The following is a 25,639-nucleotide window of genomic DNA, read 5'->3' on the forward strand; positions in this document are numbered from 1 at the left end:
TTGAGGTGCATCTTCAAGAAATATTTAAAGAATCAAGATTCCACTTATCTTGAGGACAATTAACCATATAGATTATAAAATGTAATCTTCAGTTGTATCTTTTCAGGAACCTTCTCAAATATACTTGTTCACCTCCATTCCAATATTTTTGGTAAATTCAAATTAATTAAACCGTATATGTAATTAGAACATGACATTTCCGCATAGTAAGAACAGAGTTGTCAAATAACTGTCAAGATATATTTGTATAATTGATGTTTGTTACCAGGAAGTATTGTATTGCCATAGCTAAAGTCCAACATCTATAGCCATGAGATGTCCCATAGCTACAGTCTAACATCTATTGCCATAAGATGTCCCATAGCTAAAGTCTATAGCCATGAGATGTCCCATAGCTAAAGTCTAACAACTATAGCCATGAGATGTCCCATAGCTACAGTCTAACATCTATAGCCATGAGATGTCCCATAGCTAAAGTCTAACATCTATAGCCATGAGATGTCCCATAGCTAAAGTCTAACATCTATAGCCATGATATATCCCATGTCCCATAACTAAAGTCTAACATCTATAGCCATGAGATGTCCCATAGCTAAAGTCTAAAGCAATGATATTTCCCTTAGCTAAAGTCTATAGCCATGTGATGTCCCTTAGCTAAAGTCTATAGCCATGAGATGTCCCGTAGCTAAAGTCTAACATCTATAGCCATGAGATGTCCCATAGCTAAAATATACTGTCTAAAGCCATGAGATGTCCCATAGCTAGAGTCAAACATCTATAGCCATGAGATGTACCATAGCTAAAGTCTATAGCCATGAGATGTCCCATAGCTAAAGTCTAACATCTATAGCCATGAGATGTCCTATAGCTAAAATATAATGTCTAAAGTCATGCGATGTCCCATAGCTAGAGTCAAACATCTATAGCCATGAGATGTACCAAAGCTAAAGTCTATAGCCATGAGATGTCCCATAGCTAAAGTCTAACATCTATAGCCATGAGATGTACAAGAGCTAAAGTCTAACATATATAGCCATGAGATGACCCACAGCTCAAGTCTATATGTCCCACTGCTAAAGTCTATAGCCATAAGATGTTCAATAGCTAATGTCTTTAGCCATGAGATGTCCCATAGCTAAAGTCTTTAGCCATGAGATTTCCCATAGCTAAAGTCTATAGCCATGAGATGTCCCATAGGTAAAGTATAACATCTATAGCCATGAGATGTCCCATAAATAAAGTCTAACATCTATAGCCAAAAGATGTCCCATAGCTAAAGTCTAACATTTATAGCCATGAGATGTCCCATAGCTAAAGTCTAACATCTATAGCCATGAGATGTCCATTAGCTAAAGTCAAACATCTATAGTTATGAGATGTCCCATAGCTAAAGTCTAACATCTATAGCCATGATATGTCCCATAACTAAAGTCCATAGCTATGAGATGTCCCATAGCTAAAGTCTAACATCCAATTATAGTTAGAACACTATCTGCAGAACACAAATAGGGTATGTCAAATGGACAGGTCTCACATCCAAATATGGTTAGGACAATACCTGCAGAACACAAATAGGGGTATGTCAAATGGACAAGTCTAAAATCAAAATACGGTTAGAACATTACCTGCAGAACACAAATTCTTTTCTGTTCTTCCATTTTTGTTTATACTTTTCCAGTTCTAGTATTACATGCACATGACAATTTTTCCTAATTGTCTTGTTCTGATATTACAGACACATGACAATTGTTCCTACTTGTCTTGTTCTGATATAACAGACACATGACAATTGTTCCTAATTGTCTTCTTCTGATATTACAGACACATGACAATTGTTCTTAATTGTCTTGTTCTGATATTACAGACACATGACAATTGTTCCTACTTGTCTTGTTCTGATATTACAGACACATGACAATTGTTCCTAATTGTCTTGTTCTGATATTACAGACACATGACAATGGTTCATACTTGACTTGTTCTGATATTACAGACACATGACAATTGTTCTTACTTGTCTTGTTCTGATATTACAGACACATGACAATTGTTCCTACTTGTCTTGTTCTGATATTACAGACACATGACAATTGTTCCTAATTATCTTGTTCTGATATTACAGACACATGACAATTGTTCCTAATTGTCGTGTTCTGATATTACAGACACATGCCAATGGTTCATACTTGACTTGTTCTGATATTACAGACACATGACAATTGTTCATACTTGTCTTGTTCTGATATTACAGACACATGACAATTGTTCATACTTGTCTTGTTCTGATATTACAGACACGTGACAATTGTTCATACTTGTCTTGTTCTGATATTACAGACACATGACAATTGTTCCTAATTGTCTTGTTCTGATATTACAGACACATGACAATGGTTCGTACTTGTCTTGTTCTGATATTACAGACACATGACAATTGTTCATACTTGTCTTGTTCTGATATTACAGACACATGACAATGTTCATACTAATCTTGTTCTAGTAGCAGACACATGAAAATTGCTCATATTTGTCACCTTATCTATTTTTGGAAATCTGTCCTGGTTGATCCGAGAATCTACCCTGCTTGAACTATTGACGTCATTATTAAACAAGAGTGCACACACTGAAATGTCTCGCCTTCTTTACTAATTATTGATATTATGTTGATAGTCCTAAGTATAAAGCTTTAACAACTGCCACATAAACTTAACATAAACCAAGATAGCTAAACAAAGACAAATGAACCATGAAAATGAGGTCAAGGTCAGATGAACCATGCCAGGCAGACATGTACAGCTAACAATGCTTCCATACAATAAATATAGTTGACCTATTACTTATAGTTTAAGAAAAATAGACCAAAACACAAAAACTTAACACTGTGCAATAATCCGTGAAATTGAGGTCATGGTCAAATAAAACCTGCGGGACTTACATATAGATCATAAAATATTTCCATACACCAAAAATGACCAAATATAGTTGACCTTTGGCATATAATATTAGATAAAAAGACCAAAACTCAAAAACTTAACTTTGACCACTGAACCATGAAAATGAGGTCAAGGTCAGATGACATCTGCCCGCTAGACATGTACACCTTACAATCATTCCATACAACAAACATAGTAGACTCATTGCACAAAGTATGGGAAAAATAGACCAAAACACAAAAACTTAACTATAACCACTGAACCATGAAAATGAGGTCAAGGTCAGATGACACCTGCCAGTTGGACATGTACACCTAACAGTCCTTCCATACACCGAATATACTAGCCCTATTGCTTATCGTATCTGAGATATGGACTTGACCATCAAAACTTAACCTTGTTCACTGATCCATGAAATGAGGTCGAGGTCAAGTGAAAACTGTCTGACGGGCATGAGGACCTTGTAAGGTACGCACATACCAAAGATAGTTATCCTATTACTTATAATAAGAGAGGATTCAACATTACAAAAATTCTGAACTTTTTTTTCAAGTGGTCACTGAACCATGAAAATGAGGTCAAGGACATTGGACATGTGACTGACAGAAACTTCGTAACATGAGGCATCTATATACAAAGTATGAAGCATCCAGGTCTTCCACCTTCTAAAATATAAAGCTTTTAAGGAGTAAGCTAACGCCGCCGCCGGATCACTATCCCTATGTCGAGCTTTCTGCAACAAAAGTTGCAGGCTCGACAAAAATCACTTTTCCATTGTGGCGTCAGATATTTTGTATTATGACATCCAAATTTACGGAAACCTTTACAGACCCATGATCAATGTTCATGCTTGCCTTGTCTTAGTATTACATACAAATGTCAATTGTTCATGTACTTGCAAAAGTCTAGAATTACAGACCAATTCAGTGTGAGAGAACATGATTTATTTAGTAGTAACAATTTGCTTTGAACTAGTTTTTAGTAACTGCTGGTACATTTATACATGTGCTTTGTTTATAATAACAGTTTTCATATTTTAAAACCTGTGTTTTTTTAGCTTTATCAATTTTTGACTACTGAATAGAGGTATACTACTGTTACATATTTTTGTTAGTATCTTTTGTGCTTTGTACCCACAGGCACTGTCTCTTGATTTTTTTTCCCTATATACCTAAATACACAAGGTATGCAACTCCCATTTTAGAGATATACACTCAATCACAATTATTTATATTTCGATTCAGCGGTTGTCTATCCAACTGAAACTTGTCCTGATTTAAAATCTACATTAAATTATCTACAAAATCATATACGACACACTTATCAGAATCATTCAAAGCAGGCTGTGCAAGTAGGACAACTTTAAATTATTTCCTACTCTAGTGGATAGAAATGTCTCATTGGCAGTCATACCTCATCTCCTTATTCTTATATACATGGCAGAGGTGTTTCGTCAGACTTGCTGGATCCCACTGTCATTGCATCTGGCAATAAATAACAGTTCAAATACCTTATATAGAAGTTGTTTACAAATTTAAAATGTCATTGATTTTTGACCCCCTGTACTTAGCAAATACAATATCTTATATCTTGTTTAACTGTCTAAGTTATTTGATGGGTATAACCAATAGTGCTGTATAGAGCCTATATAAACTGTTCCCTCTGTTAGACTGGTATCATCAGTATTCATTTTAACTGCTTGAAATTCATCTTTTAATTTAAACCCATTAAGTCAGTCATGCACTACTATGTAGATGCGTAGCTGTAAAATTACAAAATCATGCAAAATAGTCAGTCACTAATTCATCTCAATCAGATGTTCACCTTTTTGAACTATTTGATATAGCAACATTAAATGAGACAGAATTACTCAGTTTTCTGACATTTATGTAACAACATTCTGTATAACAACTACTTGTAAAAAGATTTTAAAGACAGATTAATTAACTGTTCAATCAGCAACTTCAAATGACTACATTTGTGATATGTTGAGGAATGATCAATCAACAGATACTTAACACATACCTGGTTTTCTGCTAATATGTGCAAAATGATTGTTGATTTCCATCGTGGATTCATGAGGTACCAATGGATCTGAAAATAAAAAAGAATCAGGTGGAAATGGATGCCATTTATTAAACACCTTTTTACACAATATTCTGATCAGATTTAATACTGTGGTACTGTACTGCCACTGTAAATTGACCTAATCCCTAACTCATGCTTACAGGAACCTGTTGTTCAGAGTTTGTTGTTTATTGATGTGGTTCATAAGTGTTTCTCGTTTCGGTTTTTTATTTAGATTAGAATGTTGTTGTTCATATTTGTATGGTTTTACACTAGTCACTTCTGGGGTCCTTTATAGCTTGTTGTTTGGTGTGAGCCTTAAATTTAGGCTCTGTGTTGAGGACCGTAATGTTGGTTTACTATTACAAATTGTGACTTGGATGGAAATTTGTCTCATTCTGAGCACTCATATCAAATCTTCTTTATATATCTATTGACACTGATGCAGGAACAGCGTACCTTTAGTCTTGCTTTTTGACTCTGTCTAGGCAAGACAAAAATCTCTTTTTCAAAATATATAAATTTTTGTTTATTACAAAAGAAAATATGAGCTTGAAACTTTTTCTCAAAGGTATCAAAATCTGGGGTCGGTTTCACAAAAACACTTACGATTAAGATTGATCGTAAGTCATAAACAATTCAGTATACTTAAGACAAATCTTAGTCGTAATTTTTTTGGTGAAACTGACTCCTGTATCATACATGTATAAACAAAAAATAATTTGGCTAGTACAAAATGAAAATCTATACAATCTAGCATGGTTAGTGTTATGATAGTCTGAACCGTCACAATTTTTCCCAGCTTAGGACAAAAGGTGTATTGTATACTGTTGTGTTGTGTTCTAATCCCTACCCCCAGTCTTTACATCAAAATTAAAAAGTAAACACATTTGATTGAATTTCAATTTATATGACAAAACAAATCTTATTTAAATCTTAATTTTAATCAAGCAATTTTTTAAAATAGGTTAATAAGTGCAAAAGATACTGCATGACTTCTATTATCCTGTTTCTAAACATGATGATTCTACAAATAGAACCTATAGCTAGCTGAAGTCAACACATGAAAACTACAGAAAAATTCCAAAAATTCCTATCAAATATTGCCAAATCTATTTATAATCCTCAAGTATCGACAATATTCTAAAAACAAGCCCATTAAATCACGAATTCATCAATAATAATCTTGCAAGGAACAAAACAAGTTTTTTACAGCAGGGATATTTTTATTAATTCTCTATGATATAATTGGATCCTTTTACTGTTATCAGAGCAAGTTATTTATAGTTGTTCATTACAGAATTACTAAAAGATCAATACCAGCATGCTTTGTGTGGGGTACTATTCTATTTTGATTTAGATGGCATCCTGTTGTCTTCCAATACTAAATATAAATATCTAAAATGTTAAATCATTTCTTTATTTAGTAGGCCTATAAAGAAAATTACAACACCTTAAGTGTCCTGTGTACTTGAAGCATAAAAGGATATGGAACTTAGTATTACTTTTTCATTTGGATAAACAAATACAGACTACGGTACATCAATCAAACTATGCAATGAATCATGGACAATGGAGCATATCCTCCACAAGCCTTCTAGACAACTGGAATTATTTACTCCTATTAAATTACTGTTGGCAATTTTCATTATGCATGACCAAATTATCTAATTAGCTGGGTTTATTTTAGATTTCTCTTTTTAAATTTCAGAATTGAATTATTTGTACTTTTACTACAGCGTAAAACCTATTACTCATTTTACAAAAATAAAAGATGTGATTTATTCTTATAATCAAACTGAGTTTAAATTAAATTATGTTTTATTGAATATTTCTTCTTATATACCTGCTTAAAAAATTTGTATCGTCAATGGGTTTGTTGAATAAGGTAGAATTGTCTAGCATTTTGTGCTGAAATAGGCCATGCTGCAAATATTGAAGAAATGAATCCCCAACACCATTGATTTGATTTTTGATTTTTGGTGTTTTAATGCCACTTTTAAGCACCGCATTTAGGCTATTTCCTGGTGGCCAGTTTTTATTGGTGGAGGAGGCCGGAGTGCTTGGAGAAAACCACTGACCTTTGATAGGAAAACTGACAATCATAGTCAATTAAGACTGGAGTCCAGTGCACCCTCACAAGCAGGGTTTAAACTCACAACCTCAGTGTTGACTGGCTAGTGATTACAGTAGTAACTACTTAGACCACTCTGCCACCAAGGCCCCCTCAACACAACACCATTGATGAACCTGGCTATTTTCTGCTCAAACATATAGGAGATTAAGCAATACTTTCCCTTATAAAATATGAGAGTTAAATGAAGAATAAGATACTTATGCATATAAAATAGACAAAAGTAACAAAACATTTCCATTCATGGTTGATTTCTGTTAAAGGATCTAAGAGAAAAGGAATATGATGCTGCATATCTCCATTCGCCTGCCCTATAACAAATAAAAGTCACAATTTTGTTATGTGAAAACCAAATACTATAAACCTCAACAATTTACTGATTTCAATAATATCCCCTTGCTAAAAAAACTTTCCACGTTTAAATATTACAATACAAAACATAAGGAAAACAAAATGCATTACCTAATCTTGATGTTCACATTATTATCACTAAAATATTCTATCACTATAAGATCAACATACCATTTCCAAACATTAAAGTACAAATGTGGCTCACCACTACAATGTAACCATGTTCTGACTTATCATGTTTACATTGGCATATCATTAGTCTATTTTAGAACACTAATAGGTCAACCCCTTAAATCTATATCTATTTTGGTATCCACAAATATACTTGTTTGCATAACATTTAATGAGCTCTATCTTTATATTAAAAACTTTGTGATAAAAGGTTAATATTTAAGGGGAGTCCATATAGTTCTACATTTTCTAATGTTTTTGTTATTTTGAGATATGTTGTGGAACAGGATGAAAATTCTATAAACTTGAATGAAATCACAATGTCAAATAAGTAACCCTGGAAAATATTAATTAAGAATGGAAGTATTGGTGTTTAATGTCCAGTGGCTCATATTACAGAAAAGGAAAATGTTTCATGTGATCTGAGAATAAATCCAGATGTTAACTAGATTGACACTCAGCTGGACTTTTCAATTTGCTACATAACAAGCAGTGGCGGATCCAGAATTTTTCATAAGTGGGGGCCCACTGACTGACCTAAGAGGGGGCCCGCTCCAGTCACGCTTCAATGATTCCCTATATAAGCAACCAAATTTTTTCCCAAAAAAGGGGGGGCCCAGGCCTCCTGGGCCCCCCTCTAAATCCGCCTCTGACAAGTCTACAGGCAGACATGTTACCTTTGTTTTATTTTTTACCATACAGGCAATTTTGGTAGCCAGGCCATACTTTCTAAACTTGATAGGCCAGGAACAATGACACTTGATGCCAAATGTTAGCAACAGCACTACGATCTTATAACCTTCTAAAAAATGCATGTTCACCTGAGTTGCTGTTTAAAAGACAATATGACTATCATCTACTGACATAACTTTCTCTATTAAGGAAATGCATACATTAATGCTATCTTCTGAAGCAGAACCAAATATTACTAAAATCAAGTATAAAATCATTTGACACTTCTTACCTCTGAAAAGGATAAGAATAGTACCTCTGAAAAGTGTATAAACAGCAGTGTCTGTCTAACTACTATTAAATGTGTCCAAATGCTAATTAAACATGCATCAAGCATCAAAACTGACTTATCATAACAATTCACTTGACTGTTATTTTGATACTAACAGAACTGTTTTTAGCCACAAACATCTTATTTTAGGATACCAAAAAGTAAGACAATTGGTTAAGAAGTATTGAACTTTCTAGACTATAATTAACATTCCAAGATGAATACCACAGGAGGTCAGAGTATGTGTGTTGTAGTTTGACCTCTGTCAAGTCTCCTGTGACGTCAGTCAAATCACCTTCCACAAGGAAGCAGTCCTAAAAAATTCTCATTAACACTTCTGGCTTAATGATTACAGACTATCATACAAAATACTACAGCTATTTATAGCACAGAGATCTATATGTATACACAGACAACCCAACAGAAACTGGTAAAAACATTATATCAAACACCTTGTTTTTGCCAAAATTTACAAAAGTTGCCAAAATATTCCACTCTTCTAACTAATTTAGTACATGTTTTTATACCATCTTATTTTATTCAAGTTTGATAAATCTATCTGATTGTTAATTTTAGAACTCTAATATAAAAAAAGTTATTATCTTGCTTCAAAGACTCACCAGATATTTTTTTGAAAATTTCATGTAGCATTAACAGCCTTCATTATCTTTAGGGGTCCCAAATCATAAAGAGCTTTACTAGACCTACCTTAACACCCTTCATTATCTCTAGCGGTCCCAAATCATAAAGAGCTTTACAAGACCTACCTAAACAGCCTTCATTATCTTTAGGGGTCCCAAATCATAAAGAGCTTTACTAGACCTACCTTAACAGCCTTCATTATCTTTAGGGGTCCCAAATCATAAAGAGCTTTTCTAGACCTACATTAACAGCCTTCATTATCTTTAGGGTCCCAAATCATAAAGAGCTTTTATACTGGACCTACCTTAACAGCCTTCATTATCTTTAGGGGTTCCAAATCATAAAGAGCTTTACTAGACCTACCTTAACAGCCTTCATTATCTTTAGGGGTCCCAAATCATAAAGAGCTTTTACTATAGACCTACCTTAACCCATACCTGACTGTAACCCTTACCCTAAACCTAAAACTGAACACCCCAAATAGCCAACCTTAAACCCAAACAGTAGATTGAAATCAAACTCTAGTGTCAAATGACCAATAAAGTAAAATAATGCATCCAAACAATCAGCAGAAAAAAAAAGAATTTTTATTTCCAAATAAAGCCTATGACAAGTTTATAAACTGATTTTTCTTCAATTTATTTCAAACACAATTTAAGAACATCAAAATACTAAGATATTATCATGATTATCTTAGATTATCATGGAACTATTAACTGAAAGATTTATAATTGTTGTTAATCAAAGGTTCTATTTTTTGCCATTCTAATCCCCCGCCAGCCACATATTCAATAACTTATAATTCATGTCTGTTCAATATTGGAATTATCAACAAGCTTTTTTTATGTCAAATCCCCTGACGAACTTTTCAATATCGGGTATTAATGGAAGTCCTTGAGTATGTTTACACAGAGCGTTGACCTTTGTAGTCCCAGAAAAGAATCAATCTCAAGGTTGCAGTATAAAAATAACTAGCTTATAATAATTGGAAATCTTATAAGAAAACAAACTTAATATAACATGTACGGTTCACTAAACCTGAAAAGTCTAACGATTTAGTGACGTCACAATTGACATTTCATAACTACAGATGTATTCGTTCCCTGCCACTAAGAAATGTGATTATTCTTTTATATGTGATTTATTCAGAAAGATCAGACTATACTGCACATTATATTAAACTTAACGCAATATGTCGCCATACTTAACACAGAGAGGATTATAGTAAAAATCCTATAAATAAAAATTATCGTCAAAATGTAATTAATTTCTATGAATGATAAATATAGCTAAGAGCTCTATAGAGTAAAATGTTGTTGAACTTATGTATTATCATTTAACATTGAATTTTGAACAAATGATTTAAAATTTCAAGGTTTCATAATAGAGGTACTAAAATCTTTTAATTATGATTTGGGTCCCATACAGATGATACAGAAAATAAGTAACTACTTGTTATTCATCAGGACTAAAACCATTATTTTTACCTATAAGATTTGAATTATTCTGGGGGTTTTTAATGACCACTCTAATTTCAGCATAGTCGGGTTGTCTACTTTTGGTACTACATGTACTTGTTTATGTACATATATTACATTTTAACCACAAAAACAGAATTCAAAGGGTGCTTAACAATTATCATGTAACAGTCCAGTCTCCAGTGACAAATATCACATGCATATCCAAAACTGTCAAAATAGTTCCTAAAAAGTAGGTCAACCAGAATGGACAGCAGGAAATATGAACTACCACTTGAAAAAGAGGGTATTTGTAAAAGCAGCAAATATTTTGTCCTGCAACAGGCCCTCCAAATACCCCATAAACTCTTACTGCAAGGTAATCTTTAACTTAGAGAAACAAGTTACCAAAATTATTCTCCCAAAAGTCAATAGGTGAAGTTGTGCAGAAACTTGGATCAAGAGTGCTAGAATACCTGGTCTTGTGGTCATAAAACTTTCAAGCATGATTTTTGTACTCAGACTCAAGAATCAACCAATCAAAATACTGTATTTTGTGTTTCAAGCATGTTTTTGTGCTCCGAGCACTGAGAAAAGTTTTATGACTTCACCCCTTGAAACCAACTACACATAAGACAGTAGCTGATCAAGAAATTTTCGTAAGTTGGGGCCCTTGACTGCCTAAGAGGGGCCCGTTCAAGTCATGCTTCAGTGATTCCCAATATAATCGACTTTTCTGACAAAAGAGGGTCCCCTCCCCTAAATCCGCCTTTGTAAAGACCAAAACATTTCAGTTTATAATCCATAGTGAACAGCTATCACAAATCCAACTGTTTTGTCATAATTCAGAACTATTACAGTTTGCACGTCATAATTCAGAACTATTACAGTTTGAACCTGGCAGTCGATTCAATACCCAGTACTCTTTAAGCACACACATGATTTAAAGTTTATTAAGTAATGTTCAATACCTCTTATATTTCTAAATCATAATAAGCTATAAGAAATCTTTGTGCAGTAATGAGAAAATTGATCTTGAACCTCTTGAAAAAGTATATTTTAAAACTTGTATGGATCCAATACAAGGAATGTATCATGGAACCTTTGGCAGAGTACAATGAGCTTCTGGGGTACTTTGTTACCTGTCCCACAGCTGATTGAGTACATATTATAAAATGGTATCAGCCTTATACAACTTTTGTCATACACAATACCAATTACAAACCATTCAGAGACACATCAGTAATACTTACTATGACGTGCTTAAATGATTTTCATTTTCCAGTTAATATATAATTCATCATTCATATTTAGATCATTTGCTTCTCAGGATGTCAGGAAATCTTATGACTTCTCTACACATTAAGAGACAAACAGCATTCTGTTGTTTCAGAAGAGCATTGCCAAATAATATAAAATATGGAAAGCTTCTTGATCCCCACTCTTACCCAGTACTTAACCTAGATTACCCTAGATGTACAGTTAAATACTTAATGTAATGAATAATGGTGTCAAAATGTATGCCTTTCTTTTTGTTTTTATGCTCAAGATGAACAATATCTTCTTCTATGATGTACATGGTATATTTATAAATAATGTGTCTACAATGAGTTTATATCTGGGAAGAAAAGGATAATTACACTATTTACCTAATTACAACATAGCTACAGGGCAGTTGTGATAAATATTTACATGTAATTCACTGACTTTTCTTTTCATGTATTACTTCAGACAAATGGATGTATGAGTGTGGGACTTTGAGTGTAGTAAGTTGTTGAACTGCCTTCACGAAGTATTTGCAAAAAATAGACTAATTTACCTATTTCAATTATCATATATCTTTTTTTTAAGTAAGTCTTCCATTATGAAGATGTGAGTGTAGCTGCTAATATGACACAAACAGACAGTGCTAACTGAATATATTGTTATTGGAAACCCAACAAAACACTCCAATCAAGAACTAAATTAGCAGGTGCAAAAACTTAGGTCCTGTAGAAAAATATGTAGTTTGGTGAATTATGTCAGATTTCTTTAGGAGTCTTCATGTACTTGGAATGAAGGATATGACAATAAGAAATAACATGATCCCTATGTGTAACTAGAACTTGATTGTCAGAGGACACAATAGTTATCTACATACATGTACTTTAGTTGTACTTATCTGACTAATTGGTATTGTGGCTAAGTGTGTGACAACTTTGATTACTATCAATACAATTTTATGTGTTGCTTAATACTATACAAATATCATTTTGTCATACATATATAAAAAAAAATTGTCTAAAAAAACTTTTCTTGAAAATCTATTGAATGGGTAAAAAATAGAACCATTGAATTTTATGATTAAATTCACGAGATATTTTCTTTCATGAAGAAGCATCATATCTATTTTAAGATGGTGAATAATCCAGAAGCCTTCTGAAAGAATGTTTCTGTATGTGCACTTTCTTAAGACAGTAATTGTGACTTGTTTACTCAAGTTAATAACTATCAGCAAACTCCAATGTTTAGAATGTTAGAAGCTTTTTGGATTCAGAAAGGGTTGATTGTTCTGAATTGGGTTTTTTTTTTGCTACTGACATTCATTTTTTTTTCATAATACATGTAGTATACATGGTTATCTTATAACATGTATAATGTGTGTCACTTGACATTACAAATCTGGTCCTCTTAAAAAGCCTATTTCTTTTCACTTGCTGTAGCTCACTAGCGTGAAAAGTGATTTATGAACAAATTTCCACCTTAAAATTACATGACAGCTATTTCTTATCTATTATGTGTACAACACTACCCATAATCTTATCAATAAAAAAAAATATTAACTTATAAAATGGTCTTTTGGATAAATGTTGATGTACATACAAGCATGACAAGTCAAATGCTAAACATGATAAAAGTGATTGCTGTTGGTTTTTTTTTGGACCTTAATATCAGAATTCTTGAATAACAAAAATGTATGACAAACAATGCAACTTTTCTATTATCTATTTCCAATTATAGCCACATATAAGTATAAGATAGCATGATTTAAATACCTGTAGTGTTTTTCCACTGACTAAGATTATGAATGGTATCTCAATGTATTAAAATAGGATTGCTGTCTCAATTACATGATATTCTCAGATCTCATAAGCTATATTCAGGGTATCAGCCTCCAAATGTATTAACACAGCATGACTTTGAATATTTAAAGTTTTTTAACTTAATAACAATGGCAATTTTAGCAATTCAGCAAGCATATCAATGTAATTTTATAAACAAGACCCCCTCAGTTTGGTGTTTATTCACGAATATTGGTCCAGTTGGTTTTTTTCTTTGTTTTTTTTTTAAATTTTGTATAACATGTTTAAAGTTAGAAATAAAAAAATAGACATTACACAACGACACAATTCAAGTGATGGCTAACAACTAAAAGGTTTTTTTAATAAAATAGAGCAATATCTATAAGTTTAACTCTGGTTTTCACCTGACAATACCTGTATCTGTGTGTATCTTTCTATAGTTTATTCATATTCAAATACCCAAGAGTTACGATCAACAATGGTAAACAATTCTGATCAATGAATCACTACATATAAAAGTACTGCATCCTGAATACATTGACTGAATTGTTTCACACTCTAATAACATAATCACTCACTTAAAATAAGCTCTGCAGTCATAGAAAGAAAATTAATACTCAGAATAACTGCTACAATTTATCAAGCAATGTGTTATTTGAAAGTCAGAATGTTTTATGCTAGATTAGAAATAAACATTAATATAAAATGTAGCGGAATTGTTCCATTTTTTCAAAGCTCAGATCCCTCCAGAAAATACTGATTGCTAACAGAACCAATATACTTGGAAAACATAAGGGACACTAATTATAAAATAAGGTGGAATATCTAACTTAACATTTTATTCTTTAATAATTGAAAATTTAATCAATATGCATAAAAAAATATCATTATTTCAAGTAAATTTACTCTTTTAAACTAGGAATATTTCACAAAAATGTATCTAAAAAATATTTATTTTTTACATCATATGTGCTGTTATGATATATACCTGACAACTAGAATTTAAACATGATAAATGATAATTCATGGCACTAGTCTGCATTTGACCTTTCTCCTACATATTACTTTTTATGTATAAATTGTTAATTACATCTATATTTACATGATGCTACATATCATGAATATCAAACCTTACTCAGAGGCTTAAACTGATATTTATCCTTACTAGTCATCTACTTACATTTGAAGTTTAAAAATCCTCCATTTGACGACATCATTTATAGTTTATTAAGTCGGAGTACTTCAGAGCACTATAAATAATCCATTTACTAACAATTCACTTTTCAGAAAGAAATCTTATACCATCGCACATTCAATCGCATCAAAATGAAGATTTGAAAAACATTCAATTTTGATGAATATTTTTTTTTAATCAGACAGACTTGTTTATCAGACTGCATATAAGGTTTCTACTGCTGTGTATACAACGAATACAGATCTTAAATGCATGTACGTTTTCTGCTTCCAATCACTGCTAAAATAAAACTTTTATCCTCTATATATCTTAATTACGTTGAAATACACATGTAGCAGACAAGAAAATTGTATGAAACCAAGAGTTATAGTTTCTGATCTTCGGAGTAAATGTCAAAGACTTCAATAAATAGTTGATATTGGAAAATAAGTCCAAAACAATGTAATATATATAGACTTCAGTTCACCATGAAATGTAAATGAATGCTATACAATTGTCTGTAAAAAGTCAATATATATCCATTTATATAAAAGCTATTATGTTCAGAAATAATGACCAATCCAGGTGTACCTTGAAATGTGATGCAAATATTTACGTATTCTCCATCATATGTTGTAAGAAGTCTGTAATAATCCTCGAGTAATAAACACATAGAAATGGTGTAGTATTGTGTATGAATCAACACCCAAACTACTTATTGTATGACCTTCACATTCAGTTGTAATCAAACTATAACCCAAATAACCCTGTTATTTAAATACTACATGTGTATGAACACTCCTGCACACAATGCTCATATAAACATATATTAGAAAGTTATTTAACAAATAATGAATTTATTTATCTTTCTCTTTATTTTGGATTGGAAATACTCAGTGGTTTATTAATTTTTTACTTATATATAAATGCCAAAATGGATTAAACTAAGAAATCAGTAGAACATATTATTTTTTAGGAAATAATCAGGTGAAGTAAAGATTTATTAAAGTGGAAGGTTTCTCCTATATGTTGACGTTCTGAGAAATTGATTTAAATTTGCACATGGTTTAAGTCAAATATTTTATATAATCTTCAGCAGCAGCTCAAATTGACTTCAAAACTTAATTGATAAGTGGAACTGGCGCGAAATTTGCCATATATTGCATAGGTAAAATTGTAACCTTTTTCCTGTAATGGTTGGGTTTTGTGACTGGTGTGTTGGGAAAGTGCCGTTAGTGGTGTACCAGAGTGTCAAAAGAGCTTGGGACACCAACATCCGATATAATTGAAAAATTTGGCTTTGAAAAATTATAGGGATTTTCATATATTATTTAATGAATGGCTATTATCTATTTTGAATTTATTGAACCATAAAACTAATTTTTGACTCTTCACATTGAATGTAAAATGTGAAGAGTCAAAAATTAGTTTAATGGTTCAATAAAATCAAAATAAATTATTGCCATTCATTATAAATAAATTTCTATCAAAAATAAGGCTCAAAGAACTTTTTATATTGTTTATATTCACAATAACAACGTACACACATGTTTGCGTATGAATACACAACGTCAGAGTGGGCGTGTCGCCATCAAAATTGACAACATTGAAAATAAAACTAATAATTTTAACCAATCAGAAGACAGTAAAAACACCAAATTTATTTATCAAGTAAAAGGGACTTTATTACAAATTATAAATCTAATATTTTTCCGCACCTATTCACATAATTTCAAGATGGTAAATGTGGTAAATGTGACATATTTCTAGCGGCAAGTCCTATCACCTTGTACATGAGGAAGTGCATTCCCAGAGGAAATAGTTCTTAGATGTAGTTCACACAGAAACAAGTTGAAAAACAAAGTTTTCTTGGGGGTGATTGTCATGAATTCGTCATTACAAGGGTCAGTAATTCTAAAAACATTTTTGCACATACATCACAAGCATGTGACATGAAATTATTGAAATGGTCAGAAAATATTGGACACCTTTTTCTTTGACAACAATGGTCAGCCATAAAAGTTTATCACATGAATTGTTTGCGGTCACATTTTTAAAAGGAAATTTAATTTACAAGTCTTGTTTCCTATACATGATAACAGTACACGGTTACCTTTTCTATAATTAACATAAACAAAATATAAGTTATATAGATTATAGCCAAATATGATCAAGATAAGTAGGAAGAGGAGGGAATGTTATACTGTGGCTTCATATATTTCCGTAGGTACCAATTTTTCCTTGATTGAGGTAAACTTGCACATTCAGGAATATTCAAGTTTGTGGTTTTGACAAAGTTTGCATACATTCCTTTAGAAAATTTGGATTTCGTTGAAAATTTAAATATGTGGTCCCCCTGTACACATGAAATCCGTGAAAATTGGTATCGAATCAATAGTAAATGATCCACAGTAGTTTTATTTATAACCCCATACCACCCTACCCTGACCTACAAAAAAACTAAGAACAAAATGATTTTTAAATACCATCTTGATGTCTAAAAGATGGTTTAATGCAAATAACTAACATTTGTGAATTATTACTATTTCTACTATCAAAATTGGTTCAGCTATTTAACTGAGTGCTCTTCATTCTTGTCATATACTTTAGTCCATTTTCATCTCATCTTTCATTCAGATGAAATGTTACATTTCTTTTTTTAGATTATTTAAAAATGGAGCAATTCATTGTGTGTACAAAACACATGTACATTTTTAACAATGGTTAATTATTTATCTATGTGAAATATACATCCTAGCAGGGGACTTTTCTCTTGTTAAATTGAGTTAACCAATAGTCTAGTTGAAAGAAAAATTTATTCAATGACTGTTCAGGTTGACAACAATATACGTAAAATTAATATCAATACCTATAAATATGAAATGTGACCCTGAAGCGTGTTATTAACTTTTCTGTAACTAACAACTATTGACCTAACGCATTTAATAAAAAAATATTTATGGATGATTTCACTTTAAAAATTCAATGGTGTTTTAAATAGATTTGATTAAAAACATTAATATATACAAATACTGATATTTCAGTAATGCAGAAAAAGTTTTATCACATTAAGAATAATTAGTACAATATTGTCCAAATTGTTATGTTTTGTTAAGGGCTCTGAGCTGGGACATAATTTATTAGTAGTCACAGGGCTCAGTTATACAGTGACTGTGTAAAAAAGGATAAAGTAGTTTATTTTTCCATGATTATAAGGATTAGTAATAAGATGTTATCTGCAAACAATTAATTGAAATAAGAATAACCATGTAAAAATTATTTTTCTTATTGAACATTTACTGTACACTTTTCATGTATTTTTTTTTTATATTTTCCCAGAACATGTACCCATAGTGTGTCATGTGTAGATGATTCCTATACACAGCAATTTTATTAAAATCTAAAATATGTATTGGAATTATCAACAACTGGACACTGCAACTAGCAATTTTGACAAAAATTGTTTTATACTAGAATAACCTAAAGTATATTTTACATTGACAGAGTTTTGGGGGACAAACAGACAGAAACTAAGGCAAACTGACAGGACAAAATCAATATTTCCCACTTTCAGCAGGAATTAAAATCAAAGTGCCTATATATAAAAGCAATAATAGGGATAATGGGAATAAATGTACAGCACTTTCATTTGTTTTGCAAAGGTGAACCATTAATTTAACAAATTGTGAATAGCAGAGGACGCTGAGTGAATTCTTATATGAAAAGGGGAAAAAAGTCCATTTTCTACATAAATGATCAAAAATAGAATTGAATGACAAAAATTGAAATTAATATGGATTTTTACTATAGAATTATGTAAAAGAATGCATAAAGTGTTCCCTGAAGTGCAATTAATTAGTGCCAGAGTAGTTGGTAACTTTGTGACAAAATGTATTCTTTAATACAGACCAGTAGAAAGAGCCTAGTCTATCGAGGTTAATAATAGAACACAAACCAACATATCAAACAATATATAATAGGATTGGTAACTTAACTTCTGATGATTGTATTTTAGAATCAACTTAAAAACAGAACCTAAATCAAAGCATGGTCAGCGCTGTGAGACAGCTAATCTAATTTGCTGATCTATACTTTCAAATTTAAAATTAGAAATCAATTTGTTACAAAAGTTATGTTTTAAGAAGTTGTCATAAACTTAATATTTTTGGAAGAATTGAAGTGATAAACAGGCAATCATGGTTTAAAAAAGGCAACATTTTAATAATCTTTTGAAACTAGTTGTCTTAATGCTAATCATACCAAATTTCTTAAGAATGATACCGTAAAAATCTTTTGTTTTTTATTTTTGAAAAACAGGAAAACTAAGTTTGAAATAGAACCATATTGAACAGTCATCAAACTGATGTAAGGATTAAACATTTTTTTGAGGCAAACTTTAAAGTAAAAGAATAGGAACAAAAAAATCAGTACTTTTTTTCCATTTGTAAAGGGGCATCTAGAATGATAAAAGCAACGCTACCCAAATTCATATTTCATTTGTGTTTTGTGGTCAGAAGCATTATGTTTAAGTTTCATAACATTTACGGTAGTTTGGGGATGCACAAAAGTACGGACAGACAAGGGTAAAACTTAGTTACGCCCCCTCCGCTATGGCGAGGGCATAAAAAAACAATTAATTATAGCAGATTACTTTTACAGATTATGTTTACCACATGTCTGCATGCAAACAGCTTTGCAACTGAAAACAAACATGTATCATCTGATTTTAAGTTTTAAACAGCAAGGCAGTACACATTTTAGGCTCTAAAGACTCCGAGAACTTCAAGTAAGCCCAATGATATATTTATAAAATAGTGCTTTTTATATAGGTCATTTTCAGATTGTGGTTTAAGTAAACTGATATAAACATTCAAACTCAACTAACAGCATTGATTAAAGCTAACTACAAAGACTGATGAAATTTAGATACCATTGAAACAGATACCATATCCTCACACACTTGGTTATTATAAAGGAGTGTTGTCTAAGTACCAACAAAACATTATTAATAAAATATGTGTCCCTTCCATTTATATTTTCCTGCAATTTTCATGTTTAATAACAGTCGGAATTATATAGAAATAAGGAGATGTGGTATGTGTGCCAATGAGATAACTCTCCATCTAAGTCACAATTTGTAAAAGTAAACCATTATACTAGGTCTAAGTACGGTCTTCAACTGTACGGCTGTTTATGTAATGAAATTGCTAACAGTCTATGTCTTATCTTTTAGGATCACCATTTCATAATGGACAAATTCTAAGTCTAAACTACTTGTGTGTCTTTATATTTTCTAATTATCTATAAATTTCTTTTAAGATTAACTTTCATTATTGAAAATGTTTAATTTGAATGAAAACATACCTTTGACACTGAGTTTAAGTTAACATAGTCATGTTAGTGTACTTAATACATACTGAAAGGTCAATCCCAAGAGTCAACATAAGATAAAAAGTCATTCCAATGCAGGTTACCAAGTTTAAAGATTTATATGAAATGTTTACATGTTGTAGACAGGAATAATCAAAATAACCTCGAGTAAGCAAGTTCACACCCACACCCATCCCCCTACCATACCCCCTTTTATAAAAGAGAAGCACTCAAAGTGACATGCTTGCATAGTTTTTATTTCTGTTTAATTTTAAGGTATGGTTGAGGCAAAGTTAGAGAAGGGGAAACTAAATTAGAGATGTAGGGTCGGACAGTACGTCCAGACGGACAGTTGTACAGATGGACAGGTGTACAGATAGACAGTACGGACAGACTAACAAGAGTAAAACTTAATGCTCCCTCCGCCATAGCAGGGACATAAAAACTGGCTTCATGGCCATGTCCCACTTGCTTAAGTCTGTAGATGTTTAGATGTTTAGATGTTTTTCATTTTTTTTGTCCTTAAATTTTATGAATTTAGTATTGAAGGTAAATCTTACATCATTTCTTTTCTAGACATAATACAGACATTTTCCTATTGTTAAAGACCCTCTGGTGACCTCAAGAAGTCTTCTGGTTCATGTGTCATTAGTGTTGTCTTATTGTCACATATCCCATTACTCCTTTTATTCATATTCAGTGGCGGATCTAGAAATTTTCATAAGTGGGGGCCCACTGACTGACCTAAGAGGGGGCCCGCTCCAGTCACGCTTCAATGATTCCCTATATAAGCAACCAAATTTTTTCCAAAAAAGGGGGGGCCCGGAGCCTAAATCCGCCTCTGATATTTACTCAAAAGAAATAGAAAAGGCTTATTCAAAAATTCATACTGCATTTACTATTTTCTTTAATCAAATATATCATCAATACTTTGATGTTTTAAAATAGGATAAACTTTTATTTATGTTCAGCCAAGTTCACATTAGTCTTTAATATGATTATAATAACATTGTTTCCCTAAAATAAGATTATAAGGCCAATAACCTAAATAAAGATTATGTTTTTACATTAAATGCAAGTTCAAATGAAAATGTAAATATTAGTAAAACTGTGTTTTCGTGTTATGGGAGTTCTGTTTAAAGTCTACTGTGTAAAAGATTCCTATCTTGTTTATTTTTCTTATCTTTTTAACAGGGTCTTTGAGAAATCTTGTCTGTCCCTCTGATCATGACAATTCTGATAAAATATCATTCAGTTAAAATTCTGTTGCTAGGATCCTTATAATGGACTTAGCTTTTCAAAGCAGGCAATATTTCCTGTTTTGTTTAGGACATATAATGGAAGGAACTTATTTTCTCTATCCAAATAATACTTTGAAATTGGATTCTGACATTTCTCTCAGGGAAATGGAAATCAGAAAAATCTTGCCATAAGGAATATCATCAAACTTAATTTTGGGTACTCATACATCATAGAACTGATGAATATAAACCTGTCCATTATATATAAGAGTACATGAAATGAATGTTGTGCTTATGGTTTCAGATTAACTGATTGATTGATTTAATTCACCATGATGTCCAAACTGGACTTATATACATATACTAACTGTGTAACCCTCTTAAAATAAAGTGTTGTTGGTTTTTTTTTTTTGTAGTTGTTGTTCAACAGGCATTAAGGACTGGGACTGGCAGACATTCTGTATTGAACCAAGGAAACCCAGGCTCCCTTCAATAAGTCTTTTCAAAGGTGGTGGTGGTAGGGGGAGGGGGTTGTTCAACAGGCATTAAGGACTGGGACTGGCACTGAATGATGAGTATGTTATAGAGTGGCAGAAATTCTGCATTGAACCAAGGAAACCCAGGCTCCCTTCAATAAGTCTTTTCAAAAGTGGTGGTGGTAGGGGGAGGGGGTTGTTCAACAGGCATTAAGGACTTGGAGTGGCACTGAATGATGAGTATGTTATAGAGTGGCAGAAATTCTGCATTGAACCAAAGAAACCCAGGCTCCCTTCAATAAGTCTTTTCAAAAGTGGTGGTGGTAGGGGGAGGGGGTTGTTCAACAGGCATTAAGGACTTGGAGTGGCACTGAATGATGAGTATGTTATAGAGTGGCAGACATTCTGCATTGAACCAAGGAAACCCAGGCTCCCTTCAATAAGTCTTTTCAAAAGTGGTGGTGGTAGGGGGAGGGGGGTTGTTCAACAGGCATTAAGGACTGGGACTGGCACTGAATGATGAGTATGTTGGAGAGTGGCAGACATTCTGCATTGAACCAAGGAAACCCAGGCTCCCTTCAATAAGTCTTTTCAAAGGTGGTGGTGGTAGGGGGAGGGGGGTTGTTCAACAGGCATTAAGGACTGGGAGTGGCACTGAATGATGAGTATGTTATAGAGTGGCAGACATTCTGCATTGAACCAAAGAAACCCAGGCTCCCTTCAATAAGTCTTTTCAAAGGTGGTGGTGGTAGGGGAGGGGGGGTTGTTCAACAGGCATTAAGGACTGGGAGTGGCACCGAATGATGAGTATGTTATAGAGTGGCAGAAATTCTGCATTGAACCAAAGAAACCCAGGCTCCCTTCAATAAGTCTTTTTAAAAGTGGTGGTGGTAGGGGAGGGGGGTTGTTCAACAGGCATTAAGGACTAGGACTGGCACTGAATGATGAGTATGTTATAGAGTGGCAGACATTCTGCATTGAACCAAAGAAACCCAGGCTCCCTTCAAAAAGTCTTTTCAAAGGTGGTGGTGGTAGGGGAGGGGGTTGTTCAACAGGCATTAAGGACTGGGAGTGGCACTGAATGATGAGTATGTTATAGAGTGGCAGACATTCTGCATTGAACCAAGGAAACCCAGGCTCCCTTCAATAAGTCTTTTTAAAAGTGGTGGTGGTAGGGGGAGGGGGGTTGTTCAACAGGCATTAAGAACTAGGAGTGGCACTGAATGATGAGTATGTTATAGAGTGGCAGACATTCTGCATTGAACCAAGGAAACCCAGGCTCCCTTCAAAAAGTCTTTTCAAAAGTGGTGGTGGTAGGGGGGGTTGTTCAACAGGCATTAAGGACTAGGACTAGCACTGAAGGATTCCGCATTGAACCAATGAAACCCAGGCTTCCTAAGTCTTTTCAAAGGTTCTTTAATGTGCATAGTAGGTTGTAGTCTTCCCTACTTAAAACTCAGGTATCCACCCACATCCAATTCAAACAAGTCCTACATACAATGTATAGCATCTAAATACAACACCCACTTAAGCTGGGTTGATACTGCTAAATACAACACCCACTTTAGCTGGGTTTATACTGCTAAATACAACACCCACTTTAGCTGGGTTTATACTGCTGATAGGTACACATCTTTGGAGTCCATCAAAGGGTTACAGTTTACAGAAAATAAGGCATATGAATATAACATTGATATCAGTTAAGGTTCTGTTAACCTCCTGTAATATGTGTGTGATATAAAACCAATATCAATGTTAAGTAACCCCAGAACACATTAATCTATCCAATCAAACCAATATTGATGAAAAGCTAAAAATAGAATATTTGCACTAGTAAATCTTCTATGTAATTAAGATAAGCCCTATAAACCATGATGAATATGTAACAGGAATAAATGGACATTTTTTTCCCTTTACAAAAAACTTGTATAAATTTAGGTTGGCTTCCAGACTTTATGTATATATGGCCATTGTTAAACTTAGATTCTATTAATATACTGTCCTTTTATGATTTTTGCTATTTGGTTATCAATTTTGTATAGTACTGAGGGGCCTGATGGGGGTTCTCATCACGATTCACGAGTTGATTTTTTTGTCAACCACGATGTACAGAAAATAAATTTCCATGATCACGGATCACGAAAATATATAAAAAAAAAAATCTGTAGAAAAACGGATCACAATTACCGAAAATTTTGCCGATCACGAAGAACGAAAATGACCCATCAGGCCCCTCAGTACTGTGGATTTATGATTATTCCTGAGATACCAATGTTTGTAGATTTTGTGGGTTAAAACATGAACCACAAATTTAAATATGCAACAAGGTAAAAAAAATAAAGGCTTGTATGCAGATTTTGGCAAAACAATGAAATCAGATATCCTAGAAAATTCTATTTCCCACAATCTATGTAAATTGCTCCCCAGAAATAAATGAATCAACAGTATGCTAATTGTCTACAATTTAATAAAAGTTTGGAAAATTAAATTGATTTATGCTTATACCCTCTGATATAAATTTCAGACAAAAAAATAAAAAACAGAACATTGAATAACTTTGTTTACTAAATTATCAAATAGACACTGTATTTTGCATCTCGAATAAGAATATTCAGATCACAATATGTGTACTTTTTTATGAACACATAAGGACATGTGCACTTTTAACTGGTACGTACTCCATAACTAAAAACTAATATTTGTATAAAAGACAAAATATAAACATCAATTCTGATGTATTGTACTTATAAAAAAGAATTAAAATCAAACATTGTAAAACTGTGTACTTAAAACTGTTTCTATAATTCAATAGCAGTATATTTTCTTTGTAAATTTGATCTATATTTTCTTAATGTCTTTCCTTATTTGCATGTATACTTTACATTTAATTACTTTCCCAAGAAGTCTACATGCACTGCAAACTTGTTTTGTAATCAGATTGTTTCCATTCTTATTTTCTTCAATGCAAATTTAATTAAAATTTTAATTTTGAGTGAACTTTGGATAGCTTTGACAATGAAAATGCAATTGACTGTTAAATATACCTTTCATGGTATATGAATTTCAGATTCATGTTACAACACCATAAAACATGCACCTAAACTGCATTTTGAACAGAAAATATCAAAATATATCAACCCTCAGACACAAAAGGTTAACAGTTATGTGATAGTATTGGTTTATTCATATATTGAATACATCTCTCAGCTTTCTATCATTCATCCAGTCTACAAAATTTTGGAATATATAAAATAATTATATGTCATGTAAACGGGCATATAATAAGGCTGCTAAATTTATTTCTGATTTAAAATATTGCAACAAGAATTTCTATGCATAGTTCATGCTTAAAGATTACCCTAACTCTTTATTCAAAGAACCAGAAAACAGGAAGCATTTTTTCTTAAATTGTTCTCACTACAACTTACCACTGCCAAGCCCTTGATTTAATATAATTAAAAGTCATTTCATTCCGTCATCAAGCAGTATGTTGTGTCTTAAAAGCCATAACATGTTACAACTAAACACAGTCAAGCTGCTCACCAAATATAATGTTAT

At 32.6% G+C, this 25,639-nt stretch overlaps 1 protein-coding gene across 5 annotated transcripts in view; it reads right to left on the reverse strand.

Moving 5' to 3' along the window:
- LOC143064862 (histone deacetylase 4-like) overlaps window positions 1-25,639 on the reverse strand; it is a 131,418-nt gene that overhangs the window by 75,618 nt on the left and 30,161 nt on the right. For 3 of the 5 annotated variants that reach the window (XM_076238019.1, XM_076238023.1, XM_076238017.1), the window contains exon 4: window positions 4,959-5,027. In XM_076238019.1, the coding sequence (XP_076094134.1) occupies window positions 4,959-5,027 (69 nt within the window). Of the gene's footprint in view, window positions 1-4,958; window positions 5,028-15,000; window positions 15,680-20,358; window positions 20,394-25,639 lie in introns of those variants that run through there. The other 2 variants (XM_076238022.1, XM_076238020.1) reach the window with 2 other exon arrangements.

This window comes from Mytilus galloprovincialis, chromosome 2 (assembly GCF_965363235.1).
Source record: "Mytilus galloprovincialis chromosome 2, xbMytGall1.hap1.1, whole genome shotgun sequence".
NCBI lineage: Eukaryota > Metazoa > Mollusca > Bivalvia > Mytilida > Mytilidae > Mytilus > Mytilus galloprovincialis.